Raw genomic sequence first — 18795 nt, forward strand, 5'->3', positions numbered from 1 at the left:
AGCTGTTAGTAACTAGTATCTTGTCCTCTGCAGATGCTAAGGGTGGATGAGACACTTGCTACTCTTCCTTCTAGAATTCTGTGTGCTGTTCATCAGACATTCGGGCTCCCCTAGGGAATAGAAGTGTACCCTTTCCAAGCTCCTGGACTAGCATCCTTAGAATTAAAATGGACCTCAGAGAGGCTAAATTGATTGATTTTACATCAGGATGTTGACAGCAAGAGAGAGGTTAGCATGCTAGTGACAGAGTCATCTGTGATAGTGGGACCAGTACTAGCTGAGAGACAATGGCCTGGGTTGACGTTAGGCAAGTGTTATCTGTTTCCTAATATCTTCATCTGTATATTGGGAAAAGTGTCTAGCAGAAGGCCAACTACAAACAAATGGCTTTTTGTTTTAATCCTGTTTCTACTATAAACTCTAAATTATAGGGAGGAAACTGATGTCAGGGAGAATGAACAATTAATAATCAATGCTATTTTCTTTGTTTTTCTGTAGGATCCTCAGTCTTCCACAATGAACCCTGTGTATAGCCCCGTGCAGCCTGGGGCTCCTTATGGCAACCCTAAGAACATGGCTTACACAGGTGAGTGGTATGAGAATGGCTCTCATTTTGAGAAATGATGGTTAAGGGCACTGCCAAATAAATTGCTGAATGACTTTTGGTGTACTCTGCCTCCAGAAGGTTTGTTTGGTAAAGCTTGCAAACTTGTAGAAGGGAGATATGTCTGACGTCCAGTGGACATGGAAATCACATTATTGAGACTAATGCTCACTGAATTGTCAGCTAAGGGAAAGGAAGGGAGGTAACATTCATTTATTGCGTACCTACTATGGGTCTGGGCCTGTGCTGGGCATTTTAATCTTTCTTTCTTTTTAATCTTCTCCTGAGGATATGTTTTTATGGGTTTTTAGAGAGAGAAAGAGAAACATCTATGTGAGAAAAACTCAGTTGCCTCGAATGCCTCAAATATGTGCCCCAACTGGGGATCGAACCCACAACCTAGGTATGTGCCCTGACCAGGAATCGAACCTGCAACCTTTTGGTTTATGGGACGATGCTCCAATCAATTGAGTCACCTGGTCAGAACTGGGCACTTTAATCTTAAAGCATTTCTGTAATGTTCTTTTTTTTTTTTTAATATATTTCATTGATTTTTTACAGAGAGGAAGGAGAGAGATAGAGAGTTGGAAACATCGATGAGAGAGAAACATCGACCAGCTGCCTCCTGCACACCTCCCACTGGGGATGTGCCCGCAACCCAGGTACATGCCCTTGACCGGAATCAAACCCGGGACCTTTCAGTCTGCAGGCCGACGCTCCATCCACTGAGCCAAACCGGTTTTGGCTTCTGTAATGTTCTTATCATCACCATGTCACAGATGAGAAAGTCATAGTTACAATAAGAGGCTACAATACAAAATAAAAATAGATATTTGAGTCCAGGTCTGCTGATTGTGAAGGCTGATTATTTTTCCCCCTGAACAGCATACCAAACTGTTTTCCTACTTCTCTGCCTTTGTGCGTGTTGTCCCTCTGTCTCGAATGCTGTTGTCTCCTGACAGCTTCACTTTATTCTTCAAGAATTCAGCTTGAGGCCCAGATAGCACTTTTCCAGGAAGCATTCTCTCTCTTACTTGGCCTTAGGCAAGTTTTTTATCTTCGAGAGCCTCAGTGTTTTCATTATAAAATGAGAGCAATAGTATTGCTCTCATTTCATAAGGCTGCTGTAAGGATTAAATGAGCTAGTGTAAAGCACTCAGTATATATTTGGTACAAAGTGCTTAATAACGGTTGTTATGATTTACAAATAAATAAAGATGGGTTGGATGTATGGTAGTGAAAGCGAGTGAGAAAATATATATTAAGTTGCTAGCATGATGCTTAACATATAATGAGCCTTCAAAAATATCATGAATTTAAGTCGAAGGTGAAGGTAACAGTATGAACAAACACATGGAAGTAAGAAAGTATGCTCAAGGTATAGTCAATACTTGAGGTTAGCTGGAGTGAAGAGTAGAAAAGGGGAAAAGTGAGAAATGAAGTTCAAAAAGTAGATTAATAATGGTCTTGGTGGCAGGGATCTCAGGGAACTCCTGGGTTGTTCCAACTGTCCTATAAGAGAGAGCACTAAGGGTGCTTCAGAAATTCCTCAAATATATTATCTTATATTTTAAAAATATTTAGAACTATTTATATAAAGCACACATACACATAAGATGATCAATGTGTTACTTTAAGCTTCTAAGAATGCATATTAATTTTAAAATACTGCTAACATTTGCAGCTACTTACTTGTAAATCAGGATTTTTCTCAATGCTCCTAAATAACATTCAGAAATATTTTAGAGGTTGAGCCTGATGTAACTGTAGCTGTCGTTACTAACTTTCAATGTTTTATGTTTGTGTTTATCACAACAACTTTATTATCCCAAGTCTGCCTTAATGTTAAACATTTTCTCTTTGAACTTCTGTGTATTTATTCTAATAAAATTAATTCCAGTAACAAGGACCCATTGGGCAAAACCCCATGCCTCACTAGCTTAGGGAGCCTGTTGCTGTTTCCCTTTCCAGTTCAGAGTGTTCAGCAACCCAAGTTCCTTTGCCAGAAGAGGACTGAGCTGCTTTGGGAAACAGAGCCCAGAGTAATCCTGTGGTTTCCTTTGACTCTTGACTGCATTCATTCTTACTGAACTGCTAAACTTGAGAAAGAAGAAAATAGTTGCATTTATCTAATTGTTTGCACAAAGAAGATTAGGCAGTGTGGTATATTGGATAGGGAATAGATCTGTCTTTGCATGGCACATAGTAGAACTAGGTAAATGTGTTTCGATTGAATGAACAACAACCAGGTTCAAATCCCAGCTTTGTTACATAATAGTGAGGTGACTTTAGGCAAGTTGCTAAACCTCCCTAAATTTAATTTTTCTTTTCTAAGCGGGAATGGTATCATCTAATTCATATAGTAGTCATGAGAATTAAATGTGATTAGTACTTCTCTGGAGGAAGAGAGGACCGGTTGCCTTTGTTTCTACTAATCACCAAGAAATATTGTCAGCCTGGAACTGTGTTTTAAGTTGATTTCTCTGCCTGAGATTCTAGGACCACACAGGTAGTATAAACACACAACTAGAATAAATTCAATCTTCATAGACCAAGGGTTCATATTCTTTTTTTTTCTTTTTCTTTTTCTTTTGTGTGGCTATTTGCTCTTCTTTATTTGTTTTCTCCTCCGGGGAAGGAGAAGAAAAATGGAGAGAAAAAGGAGAGGAAACGAAGCTGAGCCAGCCGCATCTCTGGTGCCTGCCAGCTGCTCAGGAGCGAGGGTGGAGGCCAAGGTTCAACTTCTTAAGGAAATTTTCTTTTTTAACCTAAGCTTCCTGTTGTCTCTTTGTACTTTTGAGCCAGTTTATTTATTTATTTTTGACAATATGATATTCTCTAAGGTCCCAGCTTTATGCAGGGGAATTTGAATTAGAGAGAGTGGGCCTCTCCAAGGCCCAAAGCCTCATGTTCCACACTCTGTGACTTGAAAAACAAGCCCTTGGATTGCCCAGACCAGAAAACCTTCCTGAAGCAGTCCAAGCTCTCTAAGAGAGGGCCTGATTTTTAGTTTCCTCTGTATTTTTAACCCCTTGAGATATTTTTCTTTCTTAAAGTCTCAACTCTGCCTATATTTGTTAGATAACGTAAAGTATTTGTTTGATCAAGTTTTTCTAGGTGTTATGTAGTAGGCAAATTTTCAGGTTATTTTTTCCTTCACATTGCTGGATATAGAAGATCCAAGTGGGAATGCCAAATACAGTACATTAGAGTAAACATTTATTGTTAGTAACAGTAATGATTATGTTAAAAAATACTTGACAATTACATTTTAGGTACTTCATATATATACTAATTATAATATTATTAATCATACACTCAGTAGTACACTTTCTTTACAGTTAAAGAAACTGGTAGTTTAATTCAGGTCATATGACTTGACCAGTGTTAGTATAGCTTTTAAAGGATGAGGAAAAATTTGAACTTGGGTCTTTATATGTGCTTTCTATTATAGCAAGCTGATCTGTCTTAAAATATGTGCTCCTTTGCCCTAGCCAGTTTGGCTCAGTGGGTAGAGCATCAGCCTGTGAACTGAAGGGTCCTGGGTTCAATTCTGGTCAAGGGCACCTTGGTTGCAGAATCCTCCCTAGCCTGGGCCCTGGTCAGAGTGCATGCAGGAATCAACCAATTGATGTGTTCCTCTCACATCGATATTTCTCTCTGTCTTTCCCTCTTTCTCCCACTCTCTCTAAGAAATAAATGGAAAAATATCATTAGGTGAGGATTAAAAAAAAAGATTCAAAAAAATCTAAAAGAAAAAAAAAAGTGCTCCTTTCACAGCTCCCAGTGATAAGCGAGGGAAGAGGATTATCTTTTCAATTTCTAGGACTAGCGAGCCTCACCTTTGAGGAGCTAGAAGGCTGTTCCTGGCCAGCAATCCCTCCATGGACTCTACTTATAAGGAGACAATTATAGTACACCAAGATAAGAGTTATCGTAGAGGGATGTGCCATTGTATTCCAAGAACCTAATATAATAAATAGATGTACAGATTGCTGTAGAAACATGGTGAATTTAGGGGAGAGGCCACAACTCTATCAGAGGTTGATGTCAAGAAAGGCTTCTGAGAAGTTAAGTATGGAACTAGGGCTTGAAGCATGAGATCTTAGTTCCAGGTCTGGTTCTGCTACTAATGACTGCAAGATACTGGGCAAATCCTGCCATATCTTCTTGCCTTCACTTTCCCATTCAGGCTATGAATAAGCCTGCTACCTGGAGTTCCACTTCCCAAGTAATTATAGGGTTTGGGGGCAGGAATTGAAGAAGTCCAGAGCTTAGAAACAAAGGATGCCTGGGTAAAGAGGACACCCTCTTAGGCCCGTGCACTGCAGAGTAAGTTTGTTGCTGTGGATGGGTTAATAATAATAGCTATTTATTATTAACAGTAATGGTTGCTATTTGTTGAGCATGCATCGTCAGCCATGCACAGTGTTTCCTACCCAAGTGTATCTGACATCAGAGGAGAAGGAGTTCATTCCTGCATTGATGGGGGAATAGTCCAGAGTAGGTACTCCAAGGTTAAAATTTATTTGAAATTTATGTCTTATCTTCAAAATTCTATTATTTACATCCCCCAAAAGTGCAGCATATTTATTTCAGGGCTTTCATGTACCTGTATTGTTTAGTACTCTTATGGGTACCTGTGCCAGTTTGAGAACTGTGTCATCATTATTTTACTTAATCCTTATTATCCAAGTGTTAATATATGTGGACACAAATCAAGAAAAATGGAAGACTTGTTCCTGTCACAGAGCCAGAAAGCACAAGAGCCAGAACCAAGTCTAAATTTGGATGTTTCATGCTCTTACCACTAAGTTACATTTAGTTTATGTTATTTGGTGCCTTATAATTGTTTATGTTTCTGTAACACTCGTTGCTCTTGCAGGCACTCACTGTATCCTCAGTGCCTAACACAAAGTAAACTCTCAGTGAATATCGATTGGCTGAATGAATAAATGATTAGGCCCCTAATACTGAAGCCTTTTCTGAAGTCCATAAATCTCTGGCAAAGTAACCCCAGAGTTTAGAATAAACGCTTTTGTTCTCTAAAGCCGTGATCCACGGTTAGCTGTAAGCCAGTGCTTCCACACAGAAAATGATATTTGTAGAGAACTCTGGGTAAAAGACAAGCTGCCCAGGAGCCCCTGTGCCTCACTTCCTTCCCAGATACCCTGAGAGCTTAAGGAATCAGTGTCTCAGTCCACCTGGATCCCATTGACAGCTCCTAAGCTGCCATTACTGGTATCTCAGAATTATCTGTTTGTTTGTTTTTGTTTCTCTACTCATCCCCTAGTATACATTCTCATCCCCTCTCTCTTTTCCATCCTTGTACCCATTCACCCCTGATCATTACTATCGTGAGCACAGTTGTCTTTTGGACAAACCTTGAGAATCATTCTTTTAAATATTTTTCTTTTCTTAGTAGCAGATAACATGGTCTGTGCACACACTTAGGGAGATTGGTGAACCTCCACTGTAGGCTTGTCCTTTCTTCCAGGGTGTGTTGCCTGGAGCTCCTAAGAGAATTTCTCTTCTGAAGACCCACAGGCATTGCCCAGGGTCCTGAAATATTTGGAATCTGGTCCTTAAAGAGAAGCACGAAGAAACCTGTCACTACTGGCTTTTAGGGGAGGAGGGGAAGGGAGTGTTGGAGAGGGTTGTTTGGGTTTGTTTGTGTGTTTGTTTGTTTGTTTTTAAAAGACTGTAAGCAAGATTAATTTCATGGTATTGTGAATCTCTTCTTAGAGTTGGAGAGTCTTTTCCAACATCTGAAGGCTAGTTGTGAGTTTCCAAAGTCTCAGTGACTGATTTATACCTTATAGCAGTCAGTAGCTTCTAAGTGTAGTCCCAGGCCTAGGAATTTGTTAGAAATGCTGTCCTTGGGCCCTGCCCGAGACCTACTGAATCAGAGACTCTGGAGGTTGTTCTCAGCAATCTGTTTTCATAAGCTCCCTAGATGATTCTGATGCTCATATGTATTACTTAGTAAGTGTTCAATAAATAGGCTTTTTCTTCTCCCAATTCTATGTGCTTGTCTGGGAATCTTACTTTCATGAATGTCATAATCCTATGGAAAATACCTTTTGAGTTCCAAACAGCTTTAGAAACAGAAGCCACGTATTCGGTATGACACATGTGTCAGCTATGATAGGAGTGGAAGATCCTTTCTCAGATAGATTCAGAGGTCTGTAAGTAGGCAGCTCTAAACCCTGGACACAGGAATAGAAGCTACAGTTTCAAGAAGATGGTCAACAATCCTATCTTCTTCCTTGCGCATCTTAGGAAAACCAAATAATTGGCCCCCAAAATGGGCTTTAAAGGACTCATGTTGGGTGAGGTCAAAAGTATGATTACTTGAAAATTGCTCAGCTGGTAGGGGAGGTACTTGAATTTAAGTGTCTAAATCAAAATTTTGCTATTACTGCTCTCAGCAGAAAAGAGGCAGAAAAATCAATAATCCTTGGTCTTGTTTAAGCTCAAAACCACACTTCTTGTTACCTCCAAAAGTCTCTGGCTGTCAGAGAGAAGCTTAGGCCTTCACTGCATCACAAGTGCAGTCATGATTGTAAGTTTTTGCTGAGTTCCTTGAACTGTCATATTACATCTGCATGGTGGGAGGCCTGGAGTCTTCGTGGTCCCATGAGATACGTAGGGGTTAATAGCCAAGACCTGACTCCAGACCTTCCTTCCCTCATCCCTCCTTAGTGTTGACTCTAAGCTGGGAGAACTGACTTTAGAAATGCAGAGAAGAGGCTGGGTACAGTATTTAAAAGATACAACTCTGTTGTGATTTAGGATGCTGACAGTCCTGAGTTTGCCTGAGCTTGGAGCCTCAAAGAGGAAGGTTGAGTAATTTATATTATTGTAATTATTTTCATAATTTGAGTACCTATTCCCTACCAGATCTAGTGGTAAGTGTTTCTCATATAACTTAATGGGTGAGACTGCCTAGTTTTGAATCTTAGCTCCATTTGATTACTGTATATCACTTATAAAGTGCCTGAAGATACTACTTGAAGACTTGACTAATGGTAATTTAAACAAATAAGGGATATATTTTTCTCATATAAAAAGAAGTCTGGAGATCAATGGCAGGTGGTATTTATTTATTGGGTCAGTGATTTCAAGAACAGTGTCCTCTGACTCCTGACTTTTCCCTCTTGATCTTAGATGCTGCTATAGCTATAGGCGTCGTATCTATGATCAAGGTAGGAAAAAGGGTTGTAGTGGAACATCAGTAATGTTCATTCTTTTACTAGGAAGGTAAGGCTTTCCTAAAATTCCCACAGGAGACTTCTGTGTATATGTCATTGGTCAGAACTGGGCCACCTGGCTATTCCTAAGTGCTAGGAAGGCTGAGAAAGTATTTCACTTTTCCAACCTCAGTAGTCAAAGGGCAGAGTGGGTTGGGATGAGTGTGGGGTTATTACAATGGTCTATCACAATGGCTTGGGCAAGTTAATTAGCTTCTCTAGTTGCTTTCCTCATCTGTAAAATAAAGTTAATAGTAGAGCCTACCTCATGAAGGAGGTGAGAGGATTAAATAAGATCCATGTACAGTGCTCAGCAAAATACTACTAAGTAACAATATTGTTTTTATTACTGTATTATTATCATCTCAACTCTGTAAAGTAACTATTATTCCATCCTAATATATAAAGAGCCAGGGTCCATCACGACCTAAACATCTGGACAAACGACCAAACACCAGGCTAGGGTCCCGGTCAGCATGGCGGGAGTCAGTCCTGGGTCCTGGCGGCCCGCTGTGGGAGTCAGTCCTGGGTTCTGGCCCCCCGTGGCGCAGTGGCGGAAGAAGGGAGCTGTGGGCCCTGGCCACCTGTGGTGCGGCAGCATGAGGGAGCTGTGGGAACAGAGCCATGCTGAGATCAGACTGGACCCTACCCGAGGGGTCCCAGATTGTGAGAGTGTGCAGGCTGGGCTGAGAGACCTCCCCAAGTGCATGAATTTTCGTGCACTGGGTCTCTAGTTTTACATAAAAGGAAGCTGAAGTTCAATCCATGGAAGTAATAACTTGCCTGAATTCACAGATTTTAAAATGGCAAAACTGGGATTAGAGCTTAGATCTGAACCTAAGCTCTATGCTCCTTTTTCTGCACTGGGAGTTGAGTCAGCAGAGAAATGGTAGTTAACTGGTGAGTCTGTCTTGGTCAGACACACGGCATCAGCCACAGACTTGGTGATTAGGGTTGGACAGGGAGAACCCAAGCAGTAGCCCCTGTCTGGGCCATGTAAGAACAAAGAACACCACAACTAGAAGGTCATCATTGGACTGATATTAGATACACCAAATTGGGTCATGAATATTTGAAAAAAATGGAAATATACTTTGATAAGAATTACAAGAAAAGCCAGCTAAGAGGGACCTAGCCTGGAGAGAGAAAGGTCAAGGGAGGATAAGGAAATGAAGTGAAAGGCAAGGAAAGGACAATTGAATAATTGAGGACAGCCTGAAGAACAGTGACATGGAAACAGAGCAGTGGAATGGAGTATGCTAGAAGAGCTGTGCATTTGGTGTTGGTTAAGTGTAATGTGCCAGGCCAGGATTGGCAAGAAAGAAAATAGGACATCTTCATGGATAGTGGCCAGACTTGGAGGGCATACTGAAAAATTTGGAACTTTATCCTTGGCAACAACTGCTATCTTAGTTTGGAACTTGACCACCAGATTGGCATTTTTGAAAGATTTCTCTGGTTGTGTGAGGAAGATATATTGGAGAGAGAGAAAATGGCGGTTAGAGGGTAAGTTAGAAGGCTCTTAAAATAGTTCAGTATTGAACTAGGGGTGGTATTTGGGATGGAGAGGACATGCTTGAGACATTTTTAGAGAGAACAGAGTCTGGCATACAGTAGATATTGACTATTTGTGGAATAGGAGTGAGTAAGTTAGGACTTGACATTGGATCTGAGGAGTGAGAGAGGAGGAGGAATCTGGATTTATCCTGGGCTTCCTCTGGCTTAAGAGACAGGTTGCATGGTCTTGCCTTTCACTGAGTTCTTGGGAGCACTGACCAGCATGTGTTTCTCAGGTAATTTTCTTATAACCTTGGGGAATCCCCCTTTTTCCTAGTGCTGGGATTTCTGAACTAAGTACACCTTGTTATTACAGGGCAAGATAATGCTATTCCCATATTACAGATTTGGAAACGGGTGCAGAGTAGTTAAGTAATTTGCCTGGGATCATCCAGCTACTCAGAGTTAGGAAATATTCTTTCCTCTTCATGTTGTCTTTGTGTAAGATTCTTGAACTTCCCATTGTAATTTCAACTGATTATAGGCCATAATAAAACAAGCAATAAAATTCAGAAAATTAGATTGATCTAATTACTCAGCTGTTATGATGAGGCAATGAGTTAACCATAATTCAGTGCACCTTCTAATTCAATCCAATAGAGTATACAGCATAATTTGTACTGTACAAAGAAAGATCTACTGATGCCTCCTTAGTGTTAAGAGTAAAAAATAAAATAACTTATAGAAATAGAGTTTACCATTCCCCTACATTTATTCTTCTTTATCAGATAGATCTGATTTCCATCTTAACTGTCACTTACATAATTGTAAGTAAATTAACCTCTCAGAGCCTCAGTTTTCTCACTTAAAATTAGATTTGTTTCAGATAATGCCCTATTGGTAGATATTTGGGTTGCTTTAACCTCCACTGTTAACCAGTAGCACAAAGCAAAAATAATAAACTGAAGGTGAATGAGAAATAAAAATGCCAAAGCTTGGGGACACTTTTATTTACAAATTTTTAAAAGGGACAAGAATGTTTTACAGTGCACAAAAGATTATAAATACACATATACACACAACAGTATACAAATTACCTGTACTCAAAGCACAGTGACTGACTTAGTGTTTCCACAAAAAGCCATGCTCACTAGGAGCTTGCTTTTGTCCAACTTGTGATTGGCCAAATGGCAATAAGCCTACCTAATCACCTGGAGCCATGCCCTGTTAGGGAGAGGAAAGGGAAGAAGGTTAGGGACATGATTGAAGCTCTAGAAACTTTTCATTACATGCCTTAAAATCCATGGGCAAACACAGCCATTTTCAAAAGGGAACTTTTAATGAAAGGAATAGAGTTGGGGGACTAACATTTATTGAAATAGTTAGCACTCTGTGCCAAATACTTATGCTATGCATTTTGCATGCTATTTCTTTAATTTTTTTAGCCTACAGTATAGGATATTCTGTATAGGCTCAGGTAAAGAGACTTGCTTAAGATTTCATGTCTGGTAAGTGGTACAGCTGACTTCTGAATCCACATTTGCCTGCCTTCAGACCCCCTGTTCTTTTTTTTCTTTTTCTTTTTTTAAATATATTTTATTGATTTTCCACAGAGAGGAAGGGAGAGGGACAGAGAGTCAGAAACATCGACGGGAGACAAACATCGATCAGTTACCTCCTGCACACCCCCCACTGAGGAGGTGCCCGCAACCAAGGCATACGCCCCCGACTGGAATCGAACCCTGGACCCTTCAGTCCACAGGCCGACGCTCGATCCACTGAGCCAAACCAGTTAGGGCGCCCCTGTTCTTACTGGACTAGGATCACTACTACAGAAGGGCCAGAATAGGAAACTTCTCGTGACTCTTGATAGGAATGTTTAGATGGGAACCTACAAAACAAGTTCAGAACTGCCCTGCTTACCCTCCTAGCCAACCCCTGTACAGATATGAAAAATAAAAAGAGGCACTGATCCTGACAGAGAGTAGGGACTCAGAAAATCTTTACCAAGCAATAGATTAATGACTCTGTCTTTTTTTTTTTCACCTTAGGATATGTGTTTTTTTATTGAATTTAGAAAGATTGAGAAAAACATCGATTGGTTGCCTCCCCTAAGGGCCCTGATTCAGGATCGAACCCGCAACTTAGGTAGGTGCCCTGACTGGGAATCAAACCTGCAACCTTTTGGTGTATGGGATGATGGTCCAACTGATTGAGTCACACTGACCAGGGCAGAGCGTGTCTATTTTTAAAAACATTAGAACTGAGACATTTGAAGTGATTTGCCCAAAGTTACAGAGTTAATAAATAGAAGAGCTCAGATTTGAATGTAGATCTCCCTGTAAATAAAACTTGTGGTGTTTCTGTAACACGGTTTGTCTTGGTTTGACACTTGCTCTCAATGTCCACAACAGTGTTACTTGTTTGAATTATAACAATTGGGGAAGATAAATGCCTGGACATAAATAACTCTCTACTTAAGGTCTCTCTTATAGCTAACTTGCATTTCAAAAGCCAGACCAGGTTGGAGGGACAGGAAACTAGAGTAAATGCTCAAATTCCTTTTCCTATTCTCCTACAACACTTTGTATCTTCTTCTGTGATAGCCTTTACCCAGGAGGCCTAGTACCAGAGTTACTTTTGTACTTGCTGGTCTCTAGATGGTGAATTCGTAGAAGATAGGGATTATGTCCTTTCATTTTGCATTTATTGTAGCACCTAGAACACATTAAGTGTTCGTGTGAATTTTTAATTGAATTGAGCACTACTTGTATACTTAGCTTACGTTTGAAGGCAGTCATTCAGGTATTAACATTTAACATATACACACTCCAAAAATGTTTGATTTCTTGCCTTTAGCCCACAACTGGGAAAGAAAGGCTGTAAGGATGCAGGCTTCATGATAAAATGCGTGTAAAAGTGAGTGCTAACAACTTGAGCATTAAAAAAAGATGCATTTAGCTCTGGCCAGTGTGGCTAAGTGGATAGAGTGCCGGCCTGTGGACTAAAGGGTCCCGGATTTGATTCCCTTCAAGGGCATGTGCCAGCGTTGCGGGCTCAATCCCCAGTAGGGGGCGTGCAGGAGGCAGCCGACCCATGATTCTCTCTCATCATGGAGGTTTCTATCTCTCTCCCTCCCTCTCCCTTCCTCCCTGAAATCATTAAAAATAATTTAAAAAAAAAAAGATGCATTTAGCCTTGGCTATTGTGGCTCAGTTGGTTGGAACATTGCCCTATACACTGAAAGGTCATGGGATTGATTCCCGGTCAGAGCACATATCCAGGTTGCAGGTTCGATTCCTGGTCAGGGTGTGCATGGAAGGCAACCTATCAATGTTTCTCACATCCATGTCTGTCTGTCTGTCTGTCTGTCTCTCTCTCTCTCTCTCTCTCTCTCTTTCTCTCTCTCTTCCCCTCTGCCCCTCCTCCCATCCTCTCGCTCTAAAATCAATAAAAACATAAAATGAAGTTAGAAATCAATAACAGAAAAGACATTCGAGAAACTCAGTTATGTGGAAAGTAAATTACCCATTCTTAAATAACCAATGGGTCAAAGAAGACATTACAAGGGAAATTAGAAAATGTTTGGAGATGAATGAAACATAACATATCAAAACTTATGGGATGTAGCTAAAGTAGTACTTAGAAGAAAATTTATAGCTATAAATACCTACATTTAAAAAAAGAATGATTTTAACTCAACAACCTAACCTTTTACCATAACACAGTGAGAAAAACAGAGCAAACTAAATCTAAAGCAAGTAAATGGAATGCAATAAAGATTAAAGCAGAAATCAATGAAATTAAAAAATATAAAAACAATAGAGAAAATCAATAAACCAAAGGTTGGTTCTGTGAAAAGATCAACAGAATTGACCAACTTTTATCCAGACGATCAAGAAAAAAAGAAAGAAGACTTAAATTACTGAACTCAGGAATGATACCAAAGACATTACTACTGACTTTATAAAAATAAAAAGAATTATAAAGGATTACCAATTGTATGACAACAAATTAGATTCCTAAGTGAAATGGACAAATTATTAGAAAGACACAAACTACCAACACTGACTTATGAAGAAACAGAAGTCTGAATAGACCTATAACAAATAGAATTAGTAATAAAAAATAAAAAATAAACAACTTCCCTCAAAGAAAAACCCAGGACCATATAGCTTTATTGGTAAGTTATTAGAAACATTTAAATACGAATTAATACTAGTCTTTCACAAATTCTTCTAAGAAATAGAAGAAGATCCTAACTGGTTTGGTTCAGTGGATAGAGCGTTGGCCTGCAGACTGAAGGGTCCCAGGTTCGATTCTGGTCAAGGGCATGTACCTTGGTTGTGGGCACATCCCCAGTAGGGGGTACGCAGGAGACAGCTGATGGATGTTTCTCTCTTATTGATGTTTCTAACTCTCTATCCCTCTCCCTTCCTCTCTGTAAAATTTCAATAAAAATATATTTTTAAAAAATGCAATTGGGACATAAAGGACCTGACTTAAAAAAAAAAAATAGAAGAGGGGGGAACACTTTCTAACTCATTCTGTAAGGCTAATGTTGCTCTGATACGAAAACATCACGAGAAAAGAAAACTGCAGACCATTATCCCATTTGAATATAAATGCAAAAATTCTCAACAAATAAATACAAATACTAGTAACTTATAGAAAGGATTATATTATACACTATGACCAATTGGAATTTATCCCAGGAGCGCAAGATCCATTTAGAGTAGGAAAATCAGTCAATGCAATACACCGTGTTAAAAGAGTAAAGTAGAAAAACCACATAATCGTTTCCATACACACACAAAAATCATTTGACAAACTCCTGTTTCCTTTTGTGATTTAAACAAAGAAACAAACAAAAACCCAACAAGCTACAAATAGAAGGGAGTTTCCTTAGCCTGAAAAAGGACATTAATGAGAAACCTGTGGCTATAATCACACTTAATAGAAAAAGTGTGAATACTTTTCCTCTAAACATTGGGAACTAGGCAAGGCAAGTCTGACCACTTCTATTGAACACTGAACTGGAGGTTCTAACCAAGGCATTTGAGCAAGAAAATGAAATAAAAAGTCATCCAAATTGGAAAGGAAGAAGTAAAACTATCTGTATTTGTAGATGACATGATCTTGCATATAGAAAATTCTGGAAATCCACACACCAAAATATTAACTAATAAATCAGTTCAGGATACAAAAAAAACAGTTGTGCGTATACACAAATTAATTTGTATCAATATACAAAACAGAAATCAATTGTATTTCCTTATAGTTGTAATACTAAAAATGAAATTAAGAAAATGTTATTTATAGTATCAAATGAATACAATACTTATCAAAGTATCAAAGGAATACATTTAACAAAACAAGTATAAAACATATACTCTGAAAACTGTAAAACATTGGTGAAAGAAATTAAAGATCTAAATAATTGGAAAATCCTCCAATGTTCATGGATTGAAAGATTTGATCTACAGATTCAGCACAATTCCCTATCAATATCCCAGCAAGATTGTTTGCAGATTTTGACAAGCTTTTTCTAAAATTCACATGGAAACTTAAAGGACCCATACTAGCTCAAACAATCTTGATAAAGAACAAACTTGGAGAACTTCCCAATCTCATAGCTTATTAGAAAGCTATAGTAATCAAGGCAGTGTGGTTCTGGCATAGGGATAGACATGTGGACTAATGGAATAGAATTGAGTACCCAGAAATAAACCCTTGCATTTATAGTAGATGATTTTCAATAAGGATACTAAAAATAATTCAGTGGGGGAAAAATAGTCTTTTCAACAAATGGTGCTGGGACAATTGGATATCCACAAATGAAAGAATGAAATAGTGCCCATATTTCACATCATATGCAAAATTATTTTTTTAAATATACTTTATTGATGTTTTACAGAGAGGAAGGGAGAGGGATAGAGAGCTAGAAACATCGATGAGAGAAACACCGATCAGCTGCCTCCTGCGCACTCCCCACTGGGGATGTGCCTGCAACCAAGGTACATGCCCTTGACCAGAATCGAACCCGGGACCCCTGAGTCCGCAGGCCAACACTTTACCCACTGAGCCAAACCGGCTAGGGTGCAAAATTTAAATCAAAATACATCAGAGACTACATGTAAGAGTTAAAGCTATTAAAACTCTTTAAGAAAAAACTTGCAAGTAAGTCTTGTGTGACCTTAGATTTGGCAAGTTCATGACACTAATAGCAACCAAAGAAAACAATAAATAAATTTGACTTCATCAAAATTTAAAACTTTTGTGTGTCAAGAGACACCATCAAGAAAGCAAAAGGGATAAATATCCCACAGAATGGGATAAAATATTTGCACATAAAAAAAAATATTTGCACATCATCCGTCTGATAAAGAACTTGTATCTAGAATATATCAAGAACTTTATAACTCAATAATAAAAAGACAAATAACCAAACTAAGAGGAATCTGAATAGACAGTTTTCCAAAGAAGATATATAAAAGGCTAATAAACACATAAAAAGATGTTCAACATAACAAATCATAGTCATCAGGGAAATGTAAATCAAAAACCACAATGAGATACCACTTTACACCCTTAGGATAGCTGTCATCAAAAGGTCAGATACTGCCCTGGCCTGGGTGGCTCAGTTGGTTGCATGTACTGAGAGGTTTCCAGTTCAATCCCTTGGGGGCCATGCAGGAGGTAGCTGATGGTTGTATCATTCTCACACCGGTGTTTCTCTCTCTCCATAAAAATCAATAAAAAATCTTTTTTAAAAAAGATCAGATACTAACAAGTGTTGGCAAGGATATGTAGAAATTGAAACTCTCATATACTGCTGGTATAGCCACTTTGGAAAAAAGCCTGGTCATTCCTCAAATGGTTTTTCTGTCTGTGACTTGCTTATACTGTTACTAGAGGCCCGATGCACAAAAATTCGTGCAAGAGTAGGTCTTCCTTCCCCAGGCTGCCGGAACCAGCTTCCCTCAGGCACCCAGGACCTGGGCTTCCCTCCTCTGGCCACCTATAGGCACTGGGGACCCGGGCTGGCTTCCCTCCAGCCCCGGCTTCGTCAGGAAGGACATGTGGAAGATGTCCCGTCTAATTAGCATATTACCCTTTTATTATTATAGATTTTTATTTGGGAATGCCAATCCTTTTATCTTTGCCTGACAGAAAGTATTTCTGACAGAATCCTGCCCATCCTATAAATTCCAATTTTCCAAGCATATATACTTAGAAACAGTACTTCAAGGTTGTATGTCTTTATTTGGTATTGCAAAATTGCCCTTCAAAATGCTTTAACTAATTCCCATTGTTTCAGATCCTTCTTAACACTTGATATTGTCAAATTTTAAAATTTGCTCAGTCTGATTGGTATGAAATTTTATTTCATTTCTTTTACGTTCATTTTGCTGATTACTAATGTGGTCGAACATATTTTCCTTTTCTCCTTCTCCCTAGTCATTTGAGTTAATTCTGTGAATTGCATGATTATATGCTATTGGCTTATTTTCATTTCCTTATTCTTGATTAATATGAATTCTGTATTCTGGATATTAGTCCTTTGTTAGACATGTTACAAATCTCTTTTCTCTGTGATTTTTTTTTTTACTTTGGTTATAGCATCTTGTCATACAGATTTAAATTTTCATGAATTAAATTAACATTCTGTGGTTTTTCCTTTTGGTCTCATCTAAGAAATACTTCCTAATCCCAAAAATCAAACTGATATTCTTCTATTTTTTCTAATAGTTTTAAAGTGTTGTGTGTTTTAAAAAATGTCTTTGGTCTTTCTAGAATTGGAGAAATGTGAGGTGAAGATCTACGTTTTCTTTCTTTCTTCCTTTTTTTTTTTTTTTAAACACAGAAAACCAAGTATCCCAATATGTTTCATTGAATTTGAGTGGGATTCTTCCCTTTACCAAATCTCTTTAAACAGAATAAAAGAGTGGATTGACCTGGGAGGGAAAGGGCTTCACGGACCAAATAATCAATTTGAAGAATTTCATCTTACTCTTTTATCTCTTTTTAGAAGAAAAATGCAGGAGGGCAGGAGTCATTGACCAAACAATCTGTAAAGTACTGAGTATCTCCCCATCTGCCTTATAGATGGTGTGAAAGGGTGGGTGGGGAAGCAGCAGCAGCAGCATACTCCTGGAGTGGCAATTGAAACAGAATAGACCATCTGCTTTCCATTAAAAATTTCTCCCATACTGGCAGATAGGGAACTTTGGGGATATTTTTAGATTTGTAAAAGAATTTGCCCCCTGAGGAATAGCACACACTTGGCCGTATATACTTACCTAGGAGCAATTTTATTATTAGCTTTTACTACTAATAAATTCTTTTTGTTTTTGGTAATGATATATATTTACTTTTCTCCTAGAATTGCTTTTACACTAAAGACATCAAGTTTAAGATTACTCTGGTTTTAGCAGCCTTTCTGGCTCACCCAGGGCTCAGCCAGGGTGAATGACCCACAGATTGCTGGTCTTTTATCTGGACGGGTAAATTCTCCCTCAAGATGCAACACATCCTGGAGCATAATTGATATTCCCCCCTTTCTTGTTCCTTGGGGAGTTGTTTTGCCCTAAGAACAGGGCTTCACTTATACCCTTACGGTCCCTGGGACTCACTAGTGGGAGGCTGGGTGGCTGGGCCTTGAATCCAGTGTGCAGGCTACCTTAAGTTCTGGCCCGGTGGGCAGGTAAGACCATTGCTACAGAACTGCTGCCTGCCTGGCTGACCTGTATTCTCCACAGGGCACTCTCAGCAGCCATGCCCCCAGCTAGTAGGAGGAATTCAGATTCAGGCTTTTTTTCTGGAATGAACAAATTCAAGAGTCCATTTAATTTAGTTTCTTTACTTCTGCCTATTAAAGAAAAGAAGAAAAAAGCCTATAAGCCCTGCAGTTAGAACATTTCCATCTTATTCCAAAGCCTTTTAGCTCATGGCAATAAAAATGAGATTTTGCTGTCAGGATGAATTTTTATAGGCTCTTTCTCCTAAACAGCTTTGTAGTTCCCTCTCTCTTTATTTAGTTGTTACTGTTTTAGATTTGCCTTTGGTCTACTGCAGTAACTTCCTATCTGGTCCCTCTTTCTCTGGTCTCACCCACTTTGAATCCCTTTTTATATGGCTGCTGGAGTAGTATTTGTAAACTCGCCAATTTAAAATCCTTCGATAGACTCCTGTTATTTATTTATTTATGTATTTATTTATTTACAAGAGGGTCCCTAGGCCTGGCTGTCAATCAGGGCCCATCTGTAGGGCAACTGGCAGGGCGATCAGGGGTCCTCCACTGGCACCCGCCTTGGCTAGCCTGGTGCCACCCCCTCCTGTTATTTATTAATAATTTCCATCCCTTAGCCTGGAATTCAGATCTCTTCACAATATATCCCCAATGTATCCATTTATCTTCATTTCCTACCCCCCCCCCCC

The 18795-nt window shown here is 39.1% G+C and overlaps 1 protein-coding gene across 8 annotated transcripts in view; it reads left to right on the plus strand.

The window, feature by feature from the left end:
- Positions 1-18795, plus strand: part of FAM168A (family with sequence similarity 168 member A) — a 158545-nt gene that overhangs the window by 109777 nt on the left and 29973 nt on the right. For all 8 annotated transcript variants that reach the window (XM_006777948.2, XM_015557486.1, XM_015557483.1 and 5 more), the window contains one exon: positions 499-586. In XM_006777948.2, the coding sequence (XP_006778011.2) occupies positions 517-586 (70 nt within the window). In that variant the 5' untranslated portion in view covers positions 499-516. Of the gene's footprint in view, positions 1-498; positions 587-18795 lie in introns of those variants that run through there.

Source organism: Myotis davidii, unplaced genomic scaffold (assembly GCF_000327345.1).
Source record: "Myotis davidii unplaced genomic scaffold, ASM32734v1 scaffold169, whole genome shotgun sequence".
Taxonomy (NCBI): domain Eukaryota; kingdom Metazoa; phylum Chordata; class Mammalia; order Chiroptera; family Vespertilionidae; genus Myotis; species Myotis davidii.